At 47.6% G+C, this 27,175-nt stretch overlaps 3 protein-coding genes across 3 annotated transcripts in view; 2 read left to right on the top strand and 1 right to left on the bottom strand.

The window, feature by feature from the left end:
* Positions 1-27,175, bottom strand: part of LOC311341747 (uncharacterized protein) — a gene marked incomplete at its 5' end in the record, with an annotated part of 386,212 nt that overhangs the window by 269,834 nt on the left and 89,203 nt on the right. Inside the window, 10 exon segments of the mRNA XM_084466545.1 lie at positions 5,911-5,974; positions 6,147-6,352; positions 6,752-6,818; positions 6,996-7,279; positions 7,680-7,746; positions 7,924-8,038; positions 11,838-12,016; positions 12,550-12,615; positions 12,759-13,042; positions 23,854-23,917. Of these exon segments, the coding sequence (XP_084322671.1) occupies positions 5,911-5,974; positions 6,147-6,352; positions 6,752-6,818; positions 6,996-7,279; positions 7,680-7,746; positions 7,924-8,038; positions 11,838-12,016; positions 12,550-12,615; positions 12,759-13,042; positions 23,854-23,917 (1,396 nt within the window).
* The window catches only part of LOC311341753 (uncharacterized protein), a 361,346-nt gene that overhangs the window by 237,040 nt on the left and 97,131 nt on the right, over positions 1-27,175 (top strand). The gene's annotated exons all lie outside the window — the stretch shown is intronic.
* pxylp1 (2-phosphoxylose phosphatase 1) lies at positions 614-3,674 on the top strand. The gene is made up of 2 exons (XM_084466576.1): positions 614-765; positions 1,676-3,674. The coding sequence occupies exons 1-2, from the start codon at positions 666-668 to the stop codon at positions 2,737-2,739; spliced, it is 1,164 nt and encodes a 387-aa protein (XP_084322702.1). The 5' UTR covers positions 614-665; the 3' UTR covers positions 2,740-3,674.

Below are 27,175 nucleotides of genomic sequence, written 5' to 3' on the forward strand. Positions count from 1 at the left end.
TTGTATATCCAGACAATCTCTGATCCCCATGGAAACGCTGCGCGCGCGTGTGCGTGTGCGTGTGCGTGTGTGTGTGTGTGTTGTTTCCCCCGTTTGGCCCCTTAAGTCTTTAATCTGAGACCACTGTGTCACAGCCCCCTACACAGAAAACATATTACCGGGTAATCTTCAATCATCTCTGATCTATTGGGTCTGACTGCTCCTCTCATGCCACTGCATGAATCTCCCACGTCCACTGTGTGGACGTGGGAGATTTAGATTTTTCGCTCCCACCCACACACACACACACACACACCGTGTGCTGCGTCTGCTAGTGCCGTGCGGTCTTAGAGCGACACCCGGTGGCACATTGTGGAAATGCACGTAATACCGAACGTAATACTAAAAAGTTGGGGGGCACTTGTTTGTCTCACAGACTAGATGTGTATATATATATACCCGGGAAAGGGAAAGCTGTGTATATTTTCTATACACTCCTGTGTTCAAAGTAAAGTGTGTCTTTAGGGAAATTGAATGATCTGATGCTGGATAACAGCGTCTCTTGTCTTAACGCTTTTGACTCTCATCCTACATTTTACAATTCGGCCCAAACGGAAGTAAACCCGTTCACTGTTTCTCCCCCCAGGAAGCCCTCCCACCCCCAGCTGAGCGCCTTCATCAGCCACATGGGCAACGGAGACCGCGGCCACTGGGAGTCCACCCTGGGCTCCGTGCCCCGCCTGCCCAACCACAGCGCCTGTGAGATGGGGGAGCTCACGCAGACAGGTGGGTCCTCAGCTCCACCGCCATGAGGCCCCCCGGGGGCAGGGGGGGGGGGGCAGGGAGGGGGCACCACCCCAGGGACAGGGAGGGGGCACCCCCCCGGGGCGATAAGAATCACACGGTCCACTGTCACACCGTCAGCTAGTCTGTGTGACTTTTATTTGTTTAACAGATAGATAGATAGATAGTCCTTTATTAATCCCCCTTAGGAGAAATTCACAAGTGACCGGCAGTACTGCTGGGGAAAGAGAGTGTGAAACAAGAGTATATATATACAAATAAAATGTACCAATTTGAAATAAAATATAATAAAAAAACTATAATGAAGATATAAACATACTATATACATGTAACGGTGGCATATTCTGTGGCTATTATTTATTCATTAACTAATATATTATTTTTGTATACCGACGAAACCTGGGATTATCTTCTTCACAGAACTTGCTGGTTGTGTAAAAAAAAAACGTTCTCTGGTTTCTGCCAAGCCGAGCTCTATGGGTGTGGTGGCACGCGCCAGTTGTGTTGGTCTCGTTGTTTGTGTAGTGGGTGTAGGCTGCATGGTTAATAAGTCACAAGGCAATGAATATCGGGTAATGAGTCAGAGAGGCCTTTCATCTCTTTCTTTCTTTCTTTCTTTCTTCTCTCTCTCTCTCTCTGTCTCTCTGTCTGTCTGTCTGTCTGTCTGTCTGTCTCTCTCTCTCTCTCTGTCTGTCTCTCTCTCTCCCTTTGTCTGTCTGTCTGTCTGTCTGTCTGTGTCTCTCTCTCTCTCTCTCTCTCTCTCTCTCTCTCTGTCTCTCTCTCTCTCTCTGTCTGTCTCTCCTCTCTCTCTCTCTCTCTCTCTCTCTCTCTCTCTCTCTCTCTCTCTCCCCCTCCCTCCTCCCCCCTCCCCCCCCCCCCCCCACCACCACAGGCGTGGTGCAGCACCTGCGCAACGGCCAGCTCCTCCAGCAGGCCTACAGGCGCCACCGCCTCCTGCCCCCCGGGGGCTGGTCGCCGCGGCAACTCTGGGTGGAGACCACCGGCAAGAGCCGCACGCTGCAGAGCGGCCTGGCCTTCCTCTACGGCTTCCTGCCCGACTTCGACTGGCCCAAGGTGACGGTGCGCCACCAGTGGAGCACGCTGTTCTGCGGCGCCGCCTGCGACTGCCCCGCCCGCAACCGCCACCTGGAGGAGGAGCAGCGGCGGCAGTACCGGCTGCGCGTGGCCGACGCCGAGCTGGAGCGCACCTACGGCGAGATGGCGCGCGCCCTGGGCCTGCCCGCGCGCCAGCTGCGCGCCGCCAACCCCGTGGACTCGCTGCTGTGCCACCTGTGCCACGGCCTGGCCTTCCCCTGCCTGCAGACGGCCGCTGGCGGTGGCGGCGGCGGCGGCGGCGGCGGCGGGACGGCGGCCTCCTGCCTGACCGTGGAGCAGTTCGCCGTCATCCGGCGACAGCAGCTGGACGACGAGGCGGACAAGCGGCGGGCGGGGCTGTACCGCAAGTACGCCGTCCTGGCCATGCACCCCTACCTGAACCGCACGGCGGCCCGCATGGAGCGGGCGGCGCGGGTCAGGCCGGGCGGCGCGGCGGCGGCGGCGGCGGCGGAGGTGGCGCTGGCGCTGTCGGCGGCGCACGACGTGACGGTGGCGCCGCTGCTGAGCGCACTGGGCCTGGAGGAGGCCCGCTTCCCCCGCTTCGCCGCCAGGGTGGTGTTCGAGCTGTGGAGGAGCCCCCCCGCGGCGGCGGCGGCGGCGGGGGGCAAGCCGGCGGCGAAGGGCAAGGGCAAGGCCACGCCCGGCGGCGAGGCGTTCGTCCGGCTGCTGTACGACGGCGAGGACGTGACCTTCCACACGGCGTTCTGCCGCGGCCACAAGCGCCACGGGCCCCGGCCACTGTGTCCCCTGAAGAACTTCCTGTCGTTCGTGAGGAGGGACATGTTCGCCGTGCTGAACGCCTCGTCCTACCAGGAGGCCTGCTACAAGCGGCCCGGCTGAGGGGGGGGCGGGGCTTGGGGGGTGGGGGCGGGGGTGGGGGCGGGGGCGGGGTGGGGTCCCTCAGGGACGACCGGAGCACGGGCACTGCAGAGACGACACAGCGTCCAAGGCTTTGGTTTCCTTCTTTTTATTTTTGTTTAATTTCCACTTCTTTTTATAATGGCGCTTTTGCGCGGTTGATAAGTGTGTTAAAGAGTAGCCAAGCACAGTGTCACCAAACCTCAGGAGGACCAAACTAAACGGGTGGCCGGGTGCTCGCTCTCCCTGCCCCCCCCCCCACCGGGTAGGAAGAGGGGTGGGGGGGGGCATCACCTGGAGGGGGACGAAACCATAGCCAGCGATGGCCAGCGATGGCCAGAGATGGCGCTGTAGACAAGGTTTGATGGAAATGTTTGGTTACTCTTAGAAGACGTTGTTTTATGTCCCTTAACATTCCTTTAGTTTCCACACGTCCTGCCTTTAGGTCGGAGGGCTCTGTCCCTTCAGTTTGACCTCTTGCCCTCTTCAGATCAAGTTGTCAGCAATGTCGTTAAGAAACCAACAATTGTGAACCTTTCTACACCGCTTTTTTCTAAATATCGTCTTTTCAGAACGTGTTTGTACGCAAAATGCAATTGGTCGGAAATTCTTGAGCACATGGCCACTTTAAATCTCTACCTTTTTTTTATAAGAGCATTGAAATGTCGTAGCTTGATGCTAACGTTAACTGCCTGTTTGAGAAGGGAGAAAGGCCGGGGAAGTAAACCTCACAATGCTGGATTAGTAATTCCTGTTTAATGTGTAGTCAGTATTAAACATGTAGTGTTTAAGGCAAACCATGAGTCCTCTGCCTTGTTATTTCGTTACTTATTTTCATGACTAACTTTTGAACTTTTTTTGTATCAAGAAACTTGAAATTGGTTGTCCAAATTCTGTTTGCTCAGTAAGAAGGGAGCAAAAAACTGTTGTCAGGCATTCAACTCACTACAGCACATAGTGAGTTTTTATAAAGGCACAAGAGGTATACAAATCGTCACTCGTAGTCACTTATTTGATTTGAGGATATTGTAAATACTGGAAGATGTTAATTCTGGAATTGCTCATGTTTAATGTTATCAATGTTAATAATGATGAGGAAAATGAATGGATTTTCTTGTCTCATTTACTTACCTAATATATTAGCATCAGATTAGTTTTGAAAGAACTTGATTAGTTTAGGTCAACACATTTTATTGTCTGCATGGCAGGCATAACAAAAACATTTATCCATTGGTGCTGCTTCTGGTAACTTAAAGCACTCTTACACTCTCCCCTTTCTAAATCAACCGTGTTAAGGGGAAACAAGCCAACCCATGGCACATACCAGACCATTCCATGATCAATCTTAGGCTTTATCAATCTTTCATCATAGAGCTAACCCTAACCCTTAAGTAAAATTGGTGGTAAAGTTTTATGGGTGAAATATTAAATAATTATTTCATGGCCACAATGTCGTCCATCAATCAAAGCGTCCGGTTGCCGCCCACCCAGAATGTGCACAGCTGAAGATGGCGTTGCACTCCAGACACGCAAAGGGCTTCTCCCCGGAGTGAGTCCTCATGTGGCTCTCAAGGCAGCTTTTCTGTTTGTAGCACTTCATGCATTGGTCGCACCTAGGGCTTCTCCTCGGAGTGAGTCCTCATGTGGGTCTTCAGGTTGGCGCTATATCCGAAGCTCTTCGCGCATTGGTCACAGCTGTAGGGCTTCACCCCGGAGTGAGTCCTCATGTGGGTCTTCAGGTTGGCTCTATATCCGAAGCTCTTCGTGCATTGGTCACACTTGTAGGACTTCTCCCCGGAGTGAGTCCTCATGTGGACCTTCAGGCTGCAGGTCCGGCTGAAGCGCCTCATGCACTGGTCACAGCTGTAGGGCTTCTCCCCGGTGTGAGTGCTCATGTGGATCCTAAGGTTGCAGCGCCGGTTGAAGCGCTTCGTGCACTGGTCACAGCTGTAGGGCTTCTCCGCGGAGTGAGTCTTCATGTGGATCTTCAGGCTGGCGCTATGACCGAAGCGCTTCTCGCATTGGTCACAGCTGTAGGGCGTCTCCCCGGAGTGAGTCGTCATGTGGATCTTCAGGGTGGAGCTCTGTCTGTAGCTCTTTATGCATTTGTCACACTTGTAGGACTTCACCCTGGAGTGAGTCCTCATGTGGGACGTCAGGCTGCAGCTCCGAATGAAGCGCTTCGTGCATTGGTCACAGCTGTAGGGCATCTCCCCGGAGTGAGTCCTCATGTGGATCTTCAGGCTGGAGCTATGTCCGAAGCGCTTCATGCATTGGTCACAGCTGTAGGGCTTCTCCCCTGAGGGCTTCTCCCCGGAGTGAGTCCTCATGTGGGCCTTCAGCCTGCATCTATGTCTGAAGCGCTTCATGCATTGCTCACAGCTGTAGGGCTTCTCCCCGGAGTGAGTCCTCATGTGCCTCCTCAGGTTGCCTTTATTTTGAAAGCGCTTCATGCATTGGTCGCACCCGTAGGGCTTCTCGACGGTGTAGCTACTCATGTGGACGGTTGTCTTGGTATTGTCTGGAAAACCTTTGCATAACAAGACACGGAGCCGGCCCTTGCGGCCGCCCCGATGCCCGGTCAGCTCCTTATGGTGGACAAGCCGCTCACTGCAGTCTCCTGCAGAGAGGAAAACAAAGAAACAGAAAGTAATTGTATTAACTTATTATTTGCACAAAGGGATACTGTATGTACTTTGTACACACTTGTGTATTGGAAGAATTATATTTGGACACTCTTTATTTCAAACTTATATTTGTTGATTATACCTTTTCCTTGTTCCCCTTGGGGGGGGTCAAGGGTCAAAGGCTCCAGCTGAGAAGGCACCGCTACATCTCCCCCTTTTAAGGATGTGGGGAGGTCATAAAGACACAACCCAGGTCATCTGTAGTTTCCTATCAACTGTTTTACCAATACTGTAGTTATATTGGGAATCAGAGCTGATCTCAGCATTACTGACACCTGTCTGCCATGAAGAAGATGTAAATCATTCTACTATAAACTGTATGTAGTCCTTGTGTTTTAGCAGGGCTCTGGTCCTGATGCGCTTTCAAAAGAGGATCAGGCTCTTTAGCGCAGGTAGAATCGAGTACATTCTCAGTTGATCCAGGTCGTTTGCTTGCTTGCAATGTGATGCAATGTGTATTACTAACCTACAGCGGGCATGCCTCCACCAAGATCCTCTTCAACCTTGATTGAAATGGTGTCTGGGGTCTGCTGCTTTCGATATAAAGAAGGAAACACACATCAGACATATTCTTTCATTAGTTATCAATCCCCATTAACGATACATTCAATCATAAAGGTGTGTGCTTTCTATTGGTGTGTGGTGGAGGTGTAACAGAGAAGGCCTCTATTTTGGATGGTGAATGAGAAGATGATTTCCAACCTGAACACTCAGCTCCTCATGGCGGACCAACCACTCTCCACGCTCCAGGCCCGTGGCCAGCGGGCCCTCCCCTTTTCCGAAGACACTCAGGATCCTCAGCTCCCCGTTGTGACTGAACATGTGGGAGGAGCCAGGGGCGTCCACATGCAGACTCTCTGAGGTGGCGCCGCGCTGTGTGCTGCTGTATCTAAACGCATCGCAGTGTTCTGCAGAGAGGGGGTAAAAAGACAAAGTAATTGTTTTGATACATCATTTGTACAAAAGGAGAAGTGTGTATTTGTACACGTGAAAGAAACTATTTAAATGCATGTGTATGCAACATTTACACAGAGGGTTTAAAATGTGCACTGCAGACACAGATTCAGAGTTTTGGAGAGGGATGTCTCCTCCTTCATAAACCAGCTCATGTGACATCCGTCTTGAAACCCTTCTGGCCTCTTGACTGTTTCCATCTTTTGCAACTCCTAAGTTGGACTCATGTTTTATCAGGCTCTGGTCATGATGCTTTTCCAAAGAGGACCAGGCTTTTTAGCGCAGGTAGAATCTAGTACATTCTCAGTTGATCCAGGTTGTTTCCTTGCATAGATGTAATGTGTATTACTAACCTACAGCGGGCATGCCTCCACCAAGATCCTCTTCAACCTTGATTGAAATGGTGTCTGGGGTCTGCTGCTTTCCACATAAAGAAGGAAACACATCAGACATATTCTTTCATTTGCACAGAATAGTTATCAATCCCCACTAATGACACACTGAGTCATAAAGGTGTGTGCTTTCTATTGGTGTGTGCTGGAGGTGTAACAGAGAAGGCCTCTCTTTTGGATGGTGAATGAGAAGATGATTTCCAACCTGCACACTCCGCTCCTCACGGCGGACCAACCGCTCTCCACGCTCCAGGCCCGTGGCCACGCTGCGGTCCGCAGACAGCGAGCTCAGGGCCTCCACTTCAGACGTGGTGAAGAGGGTGTCATGGCCGTCCAGCGCCAGTGGGCCCTCCCCTTTTCCGTAGACGCTCAGGATCCTCAGCTCCCCGTTGTGACTGGACATGTGGGAGGAGCCAGGGGCGTCCACATGCAGACTCTCTGAGGTGGCGCCGCACTGTGTGCTGCTGTCTCCAAAGTCATCGCAGTCTTCTGCAGAGAGGGGGAAAAAAGACAAAGTAATTGTTTTGATACATCATTTACACAAAAGGAGAAGTGTGTATTTGTACACGTGAAAGAAACTATTTAAATGCATGTGTATGCAACATTGACATAGAGGGTTTAAAATGTGCACTGCAGACACAGATTCAGAGTTTTGGAGAGGGATGTCTCCTCCTCCATAAACCAGCTCATGTGGCATCCGTCTCTAAACCCTTCTGGCCTCTTGACTGTTTCCATCTTTTGCAACTCCAAAGTTTGACTCGTGTTTTATCAGGGCTCTGGTTATGATGCTTTTCCAAAGAGGACCAGGCTTTTTAGCGCAGGTAGAATCTAGTACATTCTTAGTTGATCCAGGTCGTTTCCTTGCATAGATGTAATGTGTATTACTAACCTACAGCGGGCATGCCTCCACCAAGATCCTCTTCAACCTTGATTGAAATGGTGTCTGGGGTCTGCTGCTTTCCACATAAAGAAGGAAACACACATCAGACATTCTTTCATTTGCACAGAATAGTTATCAATCCCCACTAATGACACACTGAGTCATAAAGGTGTGTGCTTTCTATTGGTGTGTGTTGGAGGTGTAACAGAGAAGGCCTCTCTTTTGGATGGTGAATGAGAAGATGATTTCCAACCTGCACACTCAGCTCCTCACGGCGGACCAACCGCTCTCCACACTCCAGGCCCGTGGCCACGCTGCGGTCCGCAGACAGCGAGCTCAGGGCCTCCACTTCGGACGCGGTGAAGAGACTGACAGACTCTCTGAGGTGGCACCGCGCTAGTAAAGTAATTGTTTTTATACATCAATTTCACAAAAGGAGAAGTGTAGTAAAGGAAACGGAAACTAGTTAGGCTACGCCCTCCCCTACGCAGTTCTGTTCGCTTTGCATTGGTGGAAGGGAGATGGGGAAGTGGTTAAGTAGAGTCTTCAGATTGGACGGTTTGACTTACTTAGTTACCGTCATGTTTTGTATTTATTTTTTTACTATTATTAACAAATTTCTCCTACAGGGGATTGATAAAGTTGTATCTATTGAACAGAAAGAAACACTTGGTCATACTTTACCACAGCATTGGCCTACTGAATGCCACAGATATATTTTAAGCATTGGACTGAATGCCACATAAATATATAATTATGTGTTTGCAACGTTTAAAAGTTCAGGGGAAAGTATATGCCTCTACTGGTGTTGCTTAAGCCAATAGCCTTTTGAGGCAGTGTTGTTTCTGAATATTAGTGTTAAGGGCCAATAATGCTTACTATCATACATTAGTCACCATGTCTGTGGACACATTCGTATGCAGTCACTGTTAATATATACCCCCCCGCCCCCGCCCCGCCAACCAAATCTCACTCTGAACTCAGTTCAAAACTTGAGAGCCCTGGAAACGATTTAAATGCATGTGTATGCAACATTGCCACGGAGGGTTTAAAATGTGTACTGCAGACACAGAAAACTCACTTTTCTGAAACCGCCTCCCCTCGACCCTCCAGCCTATGAGCTCTTAAGCCCGCGGCGTCTCAGAACGACAACAACAATGATGGCGGACCACATGCTTGTGATGATTCTGCAGCAGATAATGTCCCTTTGGTGGGTTGCTAGGAGAATATGTAATGTTGCTCCGCTACCAAAATAAACAAAAAAAGGATTACGGACAGACCCCGTAAACCAACTCTATTTAAATCCACCGCGAAGCGCTACCTTCGGACTGAATGTTTGTAAACAGCGCGCAGGCTTTATGCGCATGCGCGCCTCTTCTTCTTCTTTTTTTTTTGCTGGAGTTCTATAGCAGAAGCAGCTCCCCTTATGGGCCTGGAATGTGTACTACAGCTTTTCTACAGCTCGATGCGGTTTCGCAATGAGTCCGTCTTTACGGAGATATTCCTGAACCGCATCAAAGGAAAACGGATCGGTTTCGCCCGTGAGGACGGGGCCTTAGCCGTTTAGTTTCGTTTAGAGTAGCCCGCAAACACATCACGTCTGTGTCGTGTTGGGTTCTTTGTAATGGTAAGGAATAAAAAGACGAGACTGCACGGAGCTAAAGTTGACGTGACTTTACTGCAAGCTCCTCCAGAGAAAGCCTAGAGCCCCCTCTAGAGTCTAACATACACAACTGTATATACAGATCACACCATATCTCCCTTTCTAAGCAGCAATACACTGTAACCTTCATTTTCATAACAGGTTTGCATGAACTACAATTCTTACCGAAATCATCATACAGTGTATTGGTTACTGAAACACTTTTCTTTTCAGAATATCCTGAACACTCCTACAGCTATATGAACTCATGTCTGAGGCCATTCGTTTAATGACATACAAACTCACGAGGGCCTGTTAAGCTATTTAACCTCACACCAAACACAGAACCATGTCCTCATCACACAACATGAACTTTCCCATTACTCCATACTTAGTTTTTGTTTTTTTTACCAGAAGAATACGTCATTGAGATTAAACATCTCTTCAAGTGACCTGGAAAAGACAGGCAGCAGTAGCCTACAGTCTCAGACTACACACAAAACATTAGAAAAATAAAACTGAATCAGTCGGCAGAACCGAACCGTACCGCACCTAACCGTACCGCTCCACTCGGTGGAAACGCGCCATAATGCTCTAAAATTAAATCAAATATTGTCCAACAAATAAGTGATTCTTCACAGATATCAATTATTTACAACGATAAAAACAGAAAGCGTATCAAAAGTTGGAAAGCCTCTTTAACCATGATGGAAAAAAACCCTACAGCAGTCATTTCAACGAATACAGGATAGAGGTGTCAATCAAAGCGTCTCGTTGCCCAGTGTCAATGCACCCCACTGCCCGTGTGATTGAGAATGTGCACACGCAAAATGCTCGGGTTGCTGAAGCTGGCCTTGCACTCCAGACACACGAAGGGCTTCTACCCGGAGTGAGTCCACATGTGGCTCTTCAGGTGGGTGCTTCGACTGAAGCTCTTCATGCATTGGTCACAGCTGTAGGGCTTCTCCCCGGAGTGAGTCTTCATGTGGATCTTCAGGCTGCCTTTATCTTTGAAGCTCTTCACGCATTGGTCGCACCCGTACGGCTTCTCCCCGGAGTGAGTCCTCATGTGGATCTCAAGGCTGATTTTCTGTGCATAGCTCTTCATGCATTGGTCACAGCTGTAAGGCTTCTCCCCGGAGTGAGTCATCATGTGGATCTTCAGGCTGCAGCTCTGGCTGAAGCGCTTCATGCATTGGTCACAGCTGTAGGGCTTCTCCTCGGAGTGAGTCCACATGTGGCTCCTCAGGTGGTCCTTTCGACTGAAGCACTTCATGCATTGGTCACACCTGTAGGGCTTCTCCCCGGAGTGAGTCTTCATGTGGATCTTCAGGCTGCAACTTTGACTGAAGCGCTTCATGCATTGGTCACAGCTGTAGGGCATCTCCCCAGAGTGAGTCGTCATGTGGTTCTTCAGGGTGGCGCTATGTCTATAGCTCTTTATGCATTTGTCACACTTGTAGGGCTTCACCCCGGAGTGAGTCCTCATGTGGAGCTTCAGGCTGCAGCTCCGGCTGAAGCGCTTCATGCATTGGTCACAGCTGTAGGGCTTCTCCCCGGAGTGAGTCCTCATGTGGAGCTTTAGGTTAAAGCTCCCTCTGAAGCGCTTCATGCATTGGTCACAGCTGTAGGGCTTCTCCCCGGAGTGAGTCCTCATGTGGTTCTTCAGGGTGGAGCTCTGGCTGAAGCGCTTCATGCATTGGTCACAGATGTAGGGCTTCTCCCCTGAGGGCTTCTCCCCGGAGTGAGACCTCATGTGGTTCTTCAGGCTGCAGCTCTGGCTGAAGCGCTTCATGCATTGGTCACAGCTGTAGGGCCTCTCCCCGTAGGGCTTCTCACCGGAGTGAGTCCTCATGTGGCTCCTCAGGTGGTCCCTTCGACTGAAGCACTTCATGCATTGGTCACAGCTGTAGGGCTTCTCCCCGGAGTGAGTCGCCATGTGGGACGTCAGGCTGCAGCTCTGGCTGAAGCGCTTCATGCATTTGTCACACTTGTAGGGCTTCACCCCGGAGTGAGTCCTCATGTGGGACGTCAGGCTGCAGCTCTGGCTGAAGCGCTTCATGCATTTGTCACACTTGTAGGGCTTCTCCCCGGAGTGAGTCCTCATGTGGAGCTTCAGGGTGGCGCTATATCCGAAGCGCTTCGTGCATTGGTCACAACTGTAGGGCTTCTCCCCGGTGTGAGTCCTCATGTGGGTCTTCAGGGTGGAGCTATGTCCAAAGCGCTTCATGCATTGGTCACAGCTGTAGGGCTTCTCCCCTGAGGGCTTCTCCCCGGAGTGAGTCCTCATGTGGATCTTCAGGTTGCCTTTATTTAGAAAGCGCATCATGCATTGGTCGCACCCGTACGGCTTCTCGTCGGTGTGGCTACTCATGTAGATGGTCGTCTTGGTAATGTCGGGAAAACTTTTGTCTAACAAGACACGGGGCCGGCCCTTGCGGCCGCCCCGATGCCCAGTCAGCTCCTCATGGTGGACGAGCCGCTCGCTGCAGTTCAGGCTCTTGGCCACGCTGCGGTCCGCAGACAGCGAGCTCGAGGCCTCCAGTTCAGATGCGGTGTCATGGCCGTCCACCTCCAGCGGGCCCTCCCCTTTTCCGTAGACACTCAGGATCCTCAGCTCCCCGTTGTGACTGGACATGTGGGAGGAGCCAGGGGCGTCCACATGCAGACTCTCTGAGGTGGCGCCGCGCTGCGTGCTGCTGTCTCTGATGATGTCATTGCAGTCTTCTGCAGAGAGGAAAACAAAGAAAGAGAAAGTAATTGTATTAACTTATTATTTGCACAAAGGGATACTGCATGTACTTTGTACACACTTGTGTATTGTAAGAATTATATTTGGACATTCTTTATTTCAAACTTCTATTTGTTGATTATACCTTTTCCTTGTTCCCCTTGGGGGGGGGTCAAGGGTCAAAGGCTCCAGCTGAGAAGGCACCGCTACATCTCCCCCTTTTAAGGATGTGGGGAGGTCATAAAGACACAACCCAGGTCATCTATAGTTTCCTATCACCTGTTTTACCAATATTGTAGTTATATTGGGAATCAGAGCTGATCTCAGCATTCCTGACACCTGTCTGCCATGAAGAAGATGTAAATCATTCTACTATAAACTCTGGGCTCTGGTCCTGATGCGCTTTCAAAAGAGGACCAGGCTCTTTAGCGCAGGTAGAATCGAGTACATTCTCAGTTGATCCAGGTCGTTTGCTTGCTTGCAATGTGATGCAATGTGTATTACTAACCTACAGCGGGCATGCCTCTACCAAGATCCTCTTCAACCTTGATTGAAATGGTGTCTGGGGTCTGCTGCTTTCCACATAAAGAAGGAAACACACATCAGACATATTCTTTCATTTGCACAGAATAGTTATCAATCCCCACTAACTATAGGTGCTTTCGATGTGTGTGCTGGAGTTGTAAGGATGGTGAATGAGAAGATGATTCCCAACCTGCACACTCAGCTCCTCACGGCGGACCAACTGCTTGCTGCTGTCCAGGCCCGTGGCCACGCTGTGGTCCGCAGACAGCGAGCTCAGGGCCTCCACTTCAGACGTGGTGAAGAGGGTGTCAAGGCCGTCCAGCGCCAGCGGGCCCTCCCCTTTTCCGAAGACGTTCAGGATCCTCAGCTCCCCGTTGTGACTGGACATGTGGGAGGAGCCAGGGGCGTCCACATGCAGACTCTCTGAGGTGGCGCCGCACTGTGTGTTGCTGTCTCCAAAGGCATTGCAGTCTTCTGCAGAGAGGGGGTAATAAGACAAAGTAATTGTTTTGATACATCATTTGCACAAAAGGAGAAGTGTGTATTTGTACACATGAAAGAAACTATTTAAATGTATGTGTATGTAACATTGACACAGAGGGTTTAAAATGTGCACTGCAGACACAGATTCAGAGTTTTGGAGAGGGATGTCTCCTCCTCCATAAACCAGCTCATGTGGCATCCGTCTTGAAACCCTTCTGGCCTCTTGACGGTTTCCATCTTTGAAATGCAACTCCCAAGTTTGACTCGTGTTTTGTCAGGGCTCTGGTCATGATGCTTTTCCAAAGAGGACCAGGCTTTTTAGCGCAGGTAGAATCTAGTACATTCTCAGTTGATCCAGGTCGTTTCCTTGCATAGATGTAATGTGTATTACTAACCTACAGCGGGCATGCCTCCACCAAGATCCTCTTCAACCTTGATTGAAATGGTGTCTGGGGTCTGCTGCTTTCAACATAAAGAAGGAAACACACATCAGACATATTCTTTCATTTGCACAGAATAGTTATCTATCCCCACTAACAACACGTTGAGTCATAATGGTGTGTGCTTTCTATTGGTGTGTGCTGGAGGTGTAAAAGAGGATGGTGAATGAGAAGATGATTTCCAACCTGCACACTCAGGGCCTCCACTTCGGACGTGGTGAAGAGAGGGTCATGGCCGTCCAGAGCCAGCGGGCCCTCTCCTTTTCCGAAGACGCTCAGGATCCTCAGCTTCCCGTTGTGACTGGACATGTGGGAGGAGCCAGGGGCGTCCACATGCAGACTCTCTGAGGTGGCGCCGCGCTGCATCCTGCCGTCTCCAAAGGAATCACAGTGTTCTGCAGAGAGGGGGGAAAAAAGTAATTGGAGAAGTGTAGTATAATAAACGATTTAAATGCATGCGTATGTAACATTGACACAGAGGGTTTAAAATGTGTACAGCAGACACAGAAAACTCTTTTCTGAAACCGCCTCCCCTCGACCAGCCTCCAGCCTAACCCGCGGCGTCTCAGAACGACAACAACAATGATGGCGGACCACATGCTCGTGATGATTCTGCAGCAGATAATGTCCCTTTGGTGGGTTGCTAGGAGAATATGTAATGTTGCTCCGCTACCAAAAGAAACTAAAAAGGATTACGGACAGACCCGTGAACCAACTCTATTTAAATCCACCGCGAAGTGCTACCTTCGGACTGAATGTTTGTAAACAGCGCGCAGGCTTCTTCTTTTTCTTGCTGGAGTTCAATAGCAGAAGCAGCTCCCCTTATGGGCCTGGAATGTGTACTACAGCTTTTCTACAGCTCGATGAGGTTTCGCAATGAATCCGTCTTTACGGAGATATTCCTGAAAAGGAAGACGGAAAAGGAAGACCTACCATTACGAAAATAAAATATACAAACCAACAGAGCTTTGTCTCCCCGCGACCTTATATTGATTGAGTCTAAAACGTTCTCAACGATTCAGCCAATGAGAGTAGGGGTAGCAATCGCACATGGGTAAACAAATGATTGGAATGATTGGAATTTGGACAAATGATCATTCCTCCTCCCATACCAGCCACCCAGCGTTAGCCTACCTTACCGACCCGCCCCCGAGCTATTTCATTCACAAAAACATTATTTTTTATTTTTTTTATTTTTTCTTCCTCCATGGGTCCCTGACGGCGTCTGGGCCCCGGACAGCTGCACCGGTTGCACCGTCGATATTTACGCCACTGATTCCGTGTCATTACATGTTATATCACATTATATTAAATTGGCGCCCATTCATTCCTATGGAAACTGCTCAGTGGCGCACACATATATATATATATATATATAATATTATTATTATTATATATATATTATTTTAATCCAGAAAAGGCGGCCGAAACAAGATCGCTTTTAACTCACTTTATTTGGTAAAGGTTTTGGTCTATTGTCTATGAAACAAAAGGAGAGGAATTGTATATAACACGCGCGGAGCTTCTCTAAGCTGAATATCTAACGATACGCTGCCCATGAGATTCTGTCTTACCGAGTGTTCCAACCTATAATGGTTTTTTATAGTATGAGGGCTGTGGGAGAACCTTCAGTCGCACTAGGTGGGAAGACCTCTCCTCACGTCTAGGAGGGGGGGTACCCTATACTGGTTTCTCTTCGGCCCCGGGGCTTAACCTGTGCCGGCCCTCTTTGTACGTGTTAGAGATCCTCGGCTAAGCTCGGTGGAGGGAGACTCTGGTCTATGTGGCCAACACAGGTCACTTGTTTAAGCCCCTACGAGGTTAAGCTAAATTTAGGCTACACGCGTTTCGATCGAACTCTGGGGTGTCTCTTACCACCTCAGTCCCTGTGGGCCACGAAGCGGGGAACAAGTCTGAACCTCTTTGTGTTGCCTCACTCTCCGGGCCAGTCACCATCAACCCTGTTTGTGTCACGCACCACTCACCTATCGTGCGAAGGCTGGGAGAGCTGCGGGCTGTCGGTCGGGCCCCTACTGGAGAGCCGGATCAATCACTGAGGAACTGATTTAATCGCCTACTAAAAAAACATAGTGAGGTAGTTTTATTTCGATTTTTAAAAACTTGTTTACACAATGACAGAGAAAAGAATTGTCAAGAGAAAGAGGTTAAATGTTCACGGAGTCTAATATATAATACCGTTTTACACAATGTTACAGAAAATTACGATTTCATTAAAAGAGTCTAAACATTAAATCATCATTAGGGTTTCTCGTAAGAGGTCTACACGCTCCTGTCTTTGCACATCTATTTAGAGTCAACAATCGAGTCTGTTTAGACTGCATGAGCAGTGTTACAATAAACCATACAAGCAATTATCAATCAACAGTACAAATTATCAATAAACAATACAAGTGAGTCTACAAGTAGATATAAGAGAAGTGATCCCGTTAGTCGCAGCTTGGTCCTGCATGGGTGCCCTCTCAATAAACAGATAACACCAGATAACATAAGGTAGCTAAAGCTCCGTAGAGGCTGCCTCAATAAGCTAGCAGGGGGAGAAAGGGAAGGAGAGGAAGAAGCAGTCCTCGGGGTCCGACAGAGTCAACGAGTGACTCCATCAGACCCCCTGGGGTCAGTGAGTAAAAGAAGGCGGGAGAAGAAGTGCTACCGAGAGGGTACTGGGTGCGCTCTATATATACCAGTCGCCAGCTGACTTGTGCGTGTGAAGGCAGGTGCATGCGTAGTTATGATAAAGTTATGTTAAGTTTTAATCAGGGACAGAGGGGGTTCCTGTTTTTTCGGAGGCATTTCGGTACACTTTTTGCTGACGCAGCAGCTCAGCAGTTCAACAATTTAACAGCTCAATATTTTCCACATGATGGCAGCACTAGATGAGGAAGTCCTGCTCATATATGGTAGTGTCGCTGAAAGTCCGTTTTTTTCCATGAGCAGATGTGCACGATTGTTCCTGTTTTCTTCGGTGGCAGTTGGTATACTTAGTGTTAGGTTGTGTGTTCTCATTTATTATTATTCTGTGATTTTGTTTTGAAGTTGTATGTTCAGTCAAGGTCACCTGAGCCTCTTAAGCCAATGAAAAGTTATGAGCGCGCTTTTTCTTTTGTTGTTGGTGTGAGCCGCCTTTTATACCATGTACGTTACGGACTGTGTCTATAAAGAGATGTGAATAAAGAACATAAGAAGAGATGGTGTTGACTTTTCCCTCCTAAAATGGCAGAAGAAATAGAAAACGTAACAGGTTATGGGCCCAGGCGCAGTACAGGAGGATGGCAACAGAGACTAGTTTTCGACGGAGACAAAGACAAATTTGGGAGGTAAAGTTCCTCGGCCACATGAGAAGACTAGGCCTGAAAGACGTAGAAGCCAGAAGAAACTGCGACAGACTATATCATCCGGACTGAAAAGGTAGTAACGTCAGAGTGCAAAAGAAATAATTAGTGACAGGCTTATAGTCGCCATGATTTTGAAAGGCATGATTTTAGCTTACTTTTTTCAAAAGTAAACTAAGAAGCTATGAAGAAACAGAAGTTTGAAACAAAGATAAAGTCAGACAATGTAATGAAAGTGGACGTGCTATGGATGTGGAAAACGCGGTCATTTTGCACGAGACTGCCGTCAAAAAGGAGCCGCGAAGTGGTGCAGCTACCACAAAAGCTCAACACACAGTGATGAGACGTGCAGGGGGAAAAATATGCACAAAGATGATGCAAAACAATCTGCGGAGAAACAAGAAGGTCATGATGAAGAACAAACCTACGTAATTCAAGATTAGTCAAGAGCTCCTCCCAGATAACATTAAAGAAAATGGACTGATGGTGGACTGCGGAGCAACGTCCCACATCATAACAGAGGAAAGTAAATTTACGAGATTTGACAAGACTTTCGATCCACGACAACATTTTACGGAGCTTGCAGATGGCACCGGGGGGAAGAACGTGGCTCTCAAGCGAGGAGATGCAGAGGTGATGCTACGGGACCAAAAGGGGAGAAACGTCATGGTAACACTGAAGAGGGCCCTGCTCATACCGTCATATCCTCAGAGCATCCTCTCAGTAGAGGCAGTGACAGCTGATGGGGCCAAAGTGGTTTTTCCAAAAAGGGAAGAGTGAACTGACAACCAAAGATGGGACTGTCTTCCGCATCGAGGAACTGGAAAGACTGTACTACATTGAAACGGTTAATAACTATGAAAAATTGGTTGATTACTCAGTCAATGACATAATGTCTAAGGACAAAGTGAATTTAACGTGTGATGCCAAAACATGACATGAAATACTGGGACACTGTAACATTGATGATGTGATGATGTTACCTGATGTTGTAGTAGGCATGAAAGTCGCGGGGGAAACTAAGATTGACTGTAATGTTTGCACTGAGGGAAAATTTTACCAACAGTAGAAGTAGGAAAGCTGATGCAAAAGCTTGCGCGCCCCTTGAGTTAGTACATACTGACTTAGCAGGTCCAATAGAGCCGCCTGGTCAAGATGGGCATAGATATGCCATCTCATTCACAGGTGATTTTTCATTGGCCACAAAGGAGTTCCTGGCAGACAGTGGACCTTATGGTAGTGTCACATGTATCAGATCAGATAACGGTACAGAGTACACAGGTCAGGCCTTTTCAGGCCCTTTTAAGAGAAAAAGGGTATAAGGTACAGGAGACATCATCCCCTTACTCTCCACATCAGAACGGAACAGCTGAAAGACAGTGGAGGACCTGGTTTGCTATTCAAAGTGCAACCCATATCCGTAACAGATGTTACAATGAGAGTAAACTTAAAAACACCCCATACTTTATACTAACAGGAAGAGAGCCAGACCTATCAAAAATGTGGGTTTTTGGATCAGATTGTTATGCATATAGTCATGATCAGAAGAAACTTGATCCCAAATGTAAAAAAAGGGAATGTTTGTGGGGTACAGTAAGAACAGTCCAGCCTATCTGGTTTACAACCCTCAAACAAAAAAGGTGTGTCCAAACACAGACTGGTGAAATTCATCAAAATGAACAGTGTTGATCAACAAACCCAGACTGATGAAGACGACCCAGAAACCAACAGCTTCAGAGACCGAAAGTTAGAAATTGAAAAGAGTGGCTCTGAATTGCTACAGAAAGAAGATAGCAAAGAGAATCAGATCTTAAACAATAATGATGATGATGACACAGACAAGAATGAAAATGTACAAAATGGTGAAACTACAGATGAGGAAGTTGGTTCTGGGTGAAAACAAAAACAGCTTAGGTTCAGAGCCTAAGTTGTGACCAAAACCCCCACTACCCAAGAAGAGAAAGGAAAGCTCAGAAATACCTAGTGGATGACATACCAGACGTTAAAGATAAAGATGTAACCCCATGCTAGTGTTGATTATTGTGTCAGGGCAGTGTGTGGAGTCCCCCAAACCTACAGAGAAGCCCAGATGTCACCGGAGGCACCAGCATGGCAACAAGCCATGGAGGAAGAAATGGACTCACTTAAAGAAAACAAAACCTTTGAACTGACTACATTACCTGAGGGTAGGAAGACAGTGGGGGGGGGGGGGAATGGGTCCATGCCTTAAAGGAAAACACAGAAAATGGAAATGTTTTCAAAGCTTGGTATTTTGCTAAAGGCTACAACCAGACAGAGGGAATAGACGATAATGAAACATTTGCCCCAACAGCAAACATTTGTTCAGTGCGAGCCCTTATGCAAATTGCTGTTCAGAATGATCTCATTGTACATCAAATGGATGTGAAAACAGCATACTTACATGCTCCAATAGAGGAAGAGATTTACTTAGAACAACCTGAGGGTTTTGAAAACACATCAGAAACCGAAGAAAAACTTGTATGTAAGTTAAAGAAATCCCTTTATGGTCTGAAACAATCTGGAAGGAACTGGAACAAACCAACCACTGTGTGTACAAGAAACGGATAGGAAGTGAGACAATCATTGTGATCATATGGGTAGATGATTTAATCATGGATCGCAGACGAGCGCTGTTGCGGGCGCAATTGTTGACGGGGGGGGGGGGGGGGGTTGGATCGCAGACGAGCGCTGTTGCGGGCGCGATTGTTGACGGGGGGTGTGGTTGGCTCGTTCGGGGGGGCCACAGGGGGGGCCGGACTCAGAGTTACGGGGGCACTGGCCCCCCCTGGCCCCCCCCTAGAACCGCCACTGGTAGATTGTTGGCAGCCTGATTTATGCTATGACTGGTACAAGACCAGATATTAGCTGGATTGTGAGTAAGCTCTCTCAAACTTTAGCAAATCCACAAGCAGAGGACTTAGTGGCTGCTAAACATGTTCTAAGGTATCTGAAGGGCACTGTTGACTATGAACTATGTTACAAGAAAAATGAGGAAGATTTGAATCTCATTGGATTCAGTGATGCTGACTGGGCATCCTCTGTGGAAGATAGACGGAGCACTACAGGGTACTGTTTCAGCCTGACAAAACAGGGTCCCGCCATTTCATGGAAAACAAAGAAACAGCCCACAGTGGCATTGTCTACATGTGGGGCTGAGTATATAGGTCTAGCTGCTACTACTCAGGAGAGCATATACCTTACTCAGCTGTTAAATGGCATGGATAATAGAATACAGTTGTGCTGAGATTCATGGTGACAACCAGGGTGCCATAGCACTGTGTAAGAACCCAGTGAACAGACAGAGGTCTAAACACATTGATGTGAAATATGTGAAATATAAAATAAGCATTGTCTATTGCCCATCAGAAGAAATGTTTGCAAGACATACTGACAAAACCAGTAGCAAAACCAAAAATAATCAAGTTCAAAACATGGTTCTTTGGAAACTAAATGTACTGAAATGATAACATACGAGTTTATGATGATGAGAACAAGTGGGGGTGTTAGGTTGTGTGTTCTCATGTATTATTATTCTGTGCTTTTGTTTTGAAGTTGTATGTTCAGTGAAGGTCACCTGAGCCTCTTAAGCCAATGAAAAGTTATGAGCGCGCTTTTTTTTTGTTGTTTGTGTGAGCCGCCTTTTATACCATGTAGGCCTACGTTACGGACTGTGTCTATAAAGAGATGTGAATGAAGAACATCAGAAGAGATGGTGTTGACTTTTCCCTCCTAAAATGGCAGAAGAAATAGAAAACGTAACACTTTGACACGTTGAAACAGCAGATCAGCAGTTACAACATTTCAGCAGTTCGATGTTTTTCCACACGTGGCAGCACCATTCACGAGGACGTCCTGCCCATACACGGTAGTGCCGCTGAAAGTCCAGTCTTTTCTATGAACAGATGGCCATGATGGTTCCGCTTTTCTTTGAGGTAGTCAGTACACTTATTGTTGAAACATCAGATTACAACATTACAACAGATTACAACAGCAATACAACATTTTAGATACAGCAGATCAGTAGTTCAGCAATTCAACAGAGTTCATATATTGTCTGGATTAAAAGTGGATGTCCTACCCTTGATTGGGCAGCGGGAAGCTTAGGGCATAGGTGTGTCAACGTGTGGCCCACGGGCACGCAACAGTCTTCTTAAAGTTAAGATGGTGCTTAAATAGACAGGTATGGATAGACGTCTTCTACAAAACTGCCCACTTCATCTATGTGTGATCCGTTGTTGCCCCCTGTGGCTATGTGAGGATATTACCTCTTAACTATTGTATGTGCTCGGTGCTGCCCCCATGTGACTATGTGAGGATATTACCTCTTAACTATTGTATGTGCTCGGTGCTGCCCACTTGTGACTGTGAGGATATTACCTCTTAACTATTGTATGTGCTCGGTGCTGCCCCCATGTGACTATGTGAGGATATTACCTCTTAACTATTGTATGTGCTCGGTGCTGCCCACTTGTGACTGTGAGGATATTACCTCTTAACTATTGTATGTGCTCGGTGCTGCTCCCTGTGACACACACACACACACACACACACACACACACACACACACACACACACACACACACACACACACACACACACACACACACACACACACACACACACACACACACACACACACACACACACACACACACACACACACACACACACACTATACGTGCACTGAGCCCTTTCGGAGGCCCGGCCTTTCAGCTGCCCACCCCTCCTTCTCCGGCTAATAAAACTCTTGAGGTGGCGTTTTGAAAGGAGAAAATTACATTTCAATAGTACATGGTCCAAAGATAATTATGATCCTTTTGATTGATATCCAGAGACAATTTGCGGAAACACAAATATTGTCTTTTCATAACATGTTTATAAGCAAAATGCAATTGGTCAGAAATGCTACAGCACATGGCCACTTTAAAATCTCTACCTTTTTTTAATAAGAGCATTGAAATGTCGTAGCTTGATGCTAACATTAACTGCCTGTTTGAGGAGGGAGAAAGGCCGGGGAAGTAAACCTCACAATGCTGGATTAGTAATTCCTGTTTAATGTGTAGTCAGTATTAAACATGTAGAGTTTAAGGCAAACCATGAGTCCTCTGCCTTGTTATTTCGTTACTTATTTTCATGACTAACTTTTGAACTTTTGTATCAAGAATCTTGAAATTGGTTGTCCAAATTCTGTTTGCTCAGTAAGAAGGGAGCAAAAAACTGTTGTCAGGCATCCAACTCACTACAGCACATAGTGAGTTTTTATAAACGCACAAATGGTACACAAATCGTCACTCGTAGTCACTTATTTGATTTGAGGATATTGTAAATACTGGAAGATGTTAATTCTGGAATTGATCATGTTTAATGTTAATGAGGAAAATGAAGGCTTTTCTTGTCTAATTTACTTACCTAATATATTAGCATCAGATTAGTTTTGAAAGAACTGGATTTGATCAATAGTTTAGGTCAACACATTTTATTGTCTGCATGGCAGGCATAACAAGAACATTTATCCCCCATGGGGCTGCTTTTGGTAACTTAAAGCACTCTTACACTCCCCTTTCTAAATCAACGTGTTAAGGGGAAACAAGCCAACCCATGGCACATTTCAGACCATTCCATGATAAATCTTCTCCCCGGAGTGAGTCCTCATGTGGCTCTCAAGGCAGCTTTTATGTTTGTAGCACTTCATGCATTGGTCGCACCTAGGGCTTCTCCCTGGAGTGAGTCCTCAGGTTGTGGATCTTCAGGTTGGCCCTATATCCGAAGCTCTTCATGCATTGCTCACAACTGTAGGGCTTCTCCCCGGAGTGAGTCCTCATGTGCCTCCTCAGGTAGATGCTTAGACTAAAGCGCTTCATGCATTGGTCACAGCTGTAGGGCTTCTCCCCGGAGTGAGTCATCATGTGGATCTTCAGGCTGCAGCTCTGGCTAAAGCGCTTCATGCATTGGTCACAGCTGTAGGGCTTCTCCCCGGAGTGAGTCCTCATGTGGGACGTCAGGCTGCAGCTCCGAATGAAGCGCTTCGTGCATTGGTCACAGCTGTAGGGCATCTCCCCGGAGTGAGTCCTCATGTGGATCTTCAGGCTGGAGCTATGTCCGAAGCGCTTCGTGCATTGGTCACAGCTGTAGGGCTTCTCCCCTGAGGGCTTCTCCCCGGAGTGAGTCCTCATGTGGATCTTCAGGTTGGCCCTATATCCGAAGCTCTTCATGCATTGCTCACAGCTGTAGGGCTTCTCCCCGGAGTGAGTCCTCATGTGCCTCCTCAGGTTGCCTTTATTTTGAAAGCGCTTCATGCATTGGTCGCACCCGTAGGGCTTCTCGACGGTGTAGCTACTCATGTGGACGGTTGTCTTGGTATTGTCGGGAAAACCTTTGCATAACAAGACACGGAGCCAGCCCTTGCGGCCGCCCCGATGCCCGGTCAGCTCCTTATGGTGGACAAGCGCCTCACAGCAGTCTTCTGCAGAGAGGAAAACAAAGAAACAGAAAGTAATTGTATTAACTTATTATTTGCACAAAGGGATACTGTATGTACTTTGTACACACTTGTGTATTGGAAGAATTATATTTGGACACTTTATTTCAAACTTATATTTGTTGATTATACCTTTTCCTTGTTCCCCTTGGGGGGGGTCAAGGGTCAAAGGCTCCAGCTGAGAAGGCACCGCTACATCTCCCCCTTTTAAGGATGTGGGGAGGTCATAAAGACACAACCCAGGTCATATGTAGTTTCCTATCAACTGTTTTACCAATACTGTAGTTATATTGGGAATCAGAGCTGATCTCAGCATTACTGACACCTGTCTGCCATGCTGAATATGTAAATCATTCTACTATAAACTGTATGTAGTCCTTGTGTTTTAGCAGGGCTCTGGTCCTGATGCGCTTTCAAAAGAGGACCAGGCTCTTTAGCGCAGGTAGAATCGAGTACATTCTCAGTTGATCCAGGTCGTTTGCTTGCTTGCAATGTGATGCAATGTGTATTACTAACCTACAGCGGGCATGCCTCCACCAAGATCCTCTTCAACCTTGATTGAAATGGTGTCTGGGGTCTGCTGCTTTCCATATAAAGAAGGAAACACACATCAGACATATTCTTTCATTTGCACAGAATAGTTATCAATCCCCATTAACGATACATTCAATCATAAAGGTGTGTGCTTTCTATTGGTGTGTGGTGGAGGTGTAACAGAGAAGGCCTCTCTTTTGGATGGTGAATGAGAAGATGATTTCCAACCTGAACACTCAGCTCCTCATGGCGGACCAACCACTCTCCACGCTCCAGGCCCGTGGCCAGCGGGCCCTCCCCTTTTCCGAAGACACTCAGGATCCTCAGCTCCCCGTTGTGACTGGACATGTGGGAGGAGCCAGGGGCGTCCACATGCAGACTCTCTGAGGTGGCGCCGCGCTGCGTGCTGCTGTATCTAAACGCATCGCAGTGTTCTGCAGAGAGGGGGTAAAAAGACAAAGTAATTGTTTTGATACATCATTTGCACAAAAGGAGAAGTGTGTATTTGTACACGTGAAAGAAACTATTTAAATGCATGTGTATGCAACATTTACACAGAGGGTTTAAAATGTGCACTGTAGACACAGATTCAGAGTTTTGGAGAGGGATGTCTCCTCCTTCATAAACCAGCTCATGTGACATCCGTCTTGAAACCCTTCTGGCCTCTTGACTGTTTCCATCTTTTGCAACTCCTAAGTTTGACTCGTGTTTTATCAGGCTCTGATCATGATGCTTTTCCAAAGAGGACCAGGCTTTTTAGCGCAGGAAGAATCTAGTACATTCTCAGTTGATCCAGGTTGTTTCCTTGCATAGATGCAATGTGTATTACTAACCTACAGCGGGCATGCCTCCACCAAGATCCTCTTCAACCTTGATTGAAATGGTGTCTGGGGTCTGCTGCATTCCACATAAAGAAAGAAACACACATCAGACATATTCTTTCATTTGCACAGAATAGTTATCAATCCCCACTAACGACACACTGAGTCATAAAGGTGTGTGCTTTCTATTGGTGTGTGCTGGAGGTGTAAAAGAGGATGGTGAATGAGAAGATGATTTCCAACCTGCACACTCAGGGCCTCCACTTCGGACGTGGTGAAGAGAGGGTCATGGCCGTCCAGAGCCAGCGGGCCCTCTCCTTTTCCGAAGACCCTCAGGATCCTCAGCTTCCCGTTGTGACTGGACATGTGGGAGGAGCCAGGGGCGTCCACATGCAGACTCTCTGAGGTGGCGCCGCGCTGCATCCTGCCGTCTCCAAAGGAATCACAGTGTTCTGCAGAGAGGGGGGAAAAAGGACAAAGTAATTGGAGAAGTGTAGTATAATAAACGATTTAAATGCATGTGTATGTAACATTGACACAGAGGGTTTAAAATGTGTACAGCAGACACAGAAAACTCTTTTCTGAAACCGCCTCCCCTCGACCAGCCTCCAGCCTAACCCGCGGCGTCTCAGAACGACAACAACAATGATGGCGGACCACATGCTCGTGATGATTCTGCAGCAGATAATGTCCCTTTGTTGGGTTGCTAGGAGAATATGTAATGTTGCTCCGCTACCAAAAGAAACTAAAAAGGATTACGGACAGACCCGTGAACCAACTCTATTTAAATCCACCGCGAAGCGCTACCTTCGGACTGAATGTTTGTAAACAGCGCGCAGGCTTCTTCTTTTTCTTGCTGGAGTTCAATAGCAGAAGCAGCTCCCCTTATGGGCCTGGAATGTGTACTACAGCTTTTCTACAGCTCGATGAGGTTTCGCAATGAATCCGTCTTTACGGAGATATTCCTGAAAAGGAAGACGGAAAAGGAAGACCTACCATTACGAAAATAAAATATACAAACCAACAGAGCTTTGTCTCCCCGCGACCTTATATTGATTGAGTCTAAAACGTTCTCAACGATTCAGCCAATGAGAGTAGGGGTAGCAATCGCACATGGGTAAACGAATGATACTGGTTTCTCTTCGGCCCCGGGGCTTAACCTGTGCCGGCCCTCTTTGTACGTGTTAGAGATCCTCGGCTAAGCTCGGTGGAGGGAGACTCTGGTCTATGTGGCCAACACAGGTCACTTGTTTAAGCCCCTACGAGGTTAAGCTAAATTTAGGCTACACGCGTTTCGATCGAACTCTGGGGTGTCTCTTACCACCTCAGTCCCTGTGGGCCACGAAGCGGGGAACAAGCCTGAACCTCTTTGTGTTGCCTCACTCTCCGGGCCAGTCACCATCAACCCTGTTTGTGTCATGCACCACTCACCTATCGTGCGAAGGCTGGGAGAGCTGCGGGCTGTCGGTCGGGCCCCTACTGGAGAGCCGGATCAATCACTGAGGAACTGATTTAATCGCCTACTAAAAAAACATAGTGAGGTAGTTTTATTTCGATTTTTAAAAACTTGTTTACACAATGACAGAGAAAAGAATTGTCAAGAGAAAGAGGTTAAATGTTCACGGAGTCTAATATATAATACCGTTTTACACAATGTTACAGAAAATTACGATTTCATTAAAAGAGTCTAAACATTAAATCATCATTAGGGTTTCTCGTAAGAGGTCTACACGCTCCTGTCTTTGCACATCTATTTAGAGTCAACAATTGAGTCTGTTTAGACTGCATGAGCAGTGTTACAATAAACCACACAAGCAATTATCAATCAACAGTACAAATTATCAATAAACAATACAAGTAAGTCTACAAGTAGATATAAGAGAAGTGATCCCGTTAGTCGCAGCTTGGTCCTGCATGGGTGCCCTCTCAATAAACAGATAACACCAGATAACATAAGGTAGCTAAAGTTCTCCGTAGAGGCTGCCTCAATAAGCTAGCAGGGGGAGAAAGGGAAGGAGAGGAAGAAGCAGTCCTCGGGGTCCGACAGAGTCAACGAGTGACTCCATCAGACCCCCTGGGGTCAGTGAGTAAAAGAAGGCGGGAGAAGAAGTGCTACCGAGAGGGTACTGGGTGCGCTCTATATATACCAGTCGCCAGCTGCCTTGTGCGTGTGAAGGCAGGTGCATGCGTAGTTATGATAAAGTTATGTTAAGTTTTAATCAGGGACAGAGGGGGTTCCTGTTTTTTCGGAGGCATTTCGGTACACTTTTTGCTGACGCAGCAGCTCAGCAGTTCAACAACTTAACAGCTCAATATTTTCCACATGATGGCAGCACTAGATGAGGAAGTCCTGCTCATATATGGTAGTGTCGCTGAAAGTCCGTTTTTTTCCATGAGCAGATGTGCACGATTGTTCCTGTTTTCTTCTGTGCCAGTTGGTATACTTAGTGTTAGGTTGTGTGTTCTCATTTATTATTATTCTG

This window comes from Micromesistius poutassou, assembly GCF_964030765.1.
Source record: "Micromesistius poutassou genome assembly, chromosome: 4".
NCBI classification, from domain to species: Eukaryota; Metazoa; Chordata; class Actinopteri; order Gadiformes; family Gadidae; genus Micromesistius; species Micromesistius poutassou.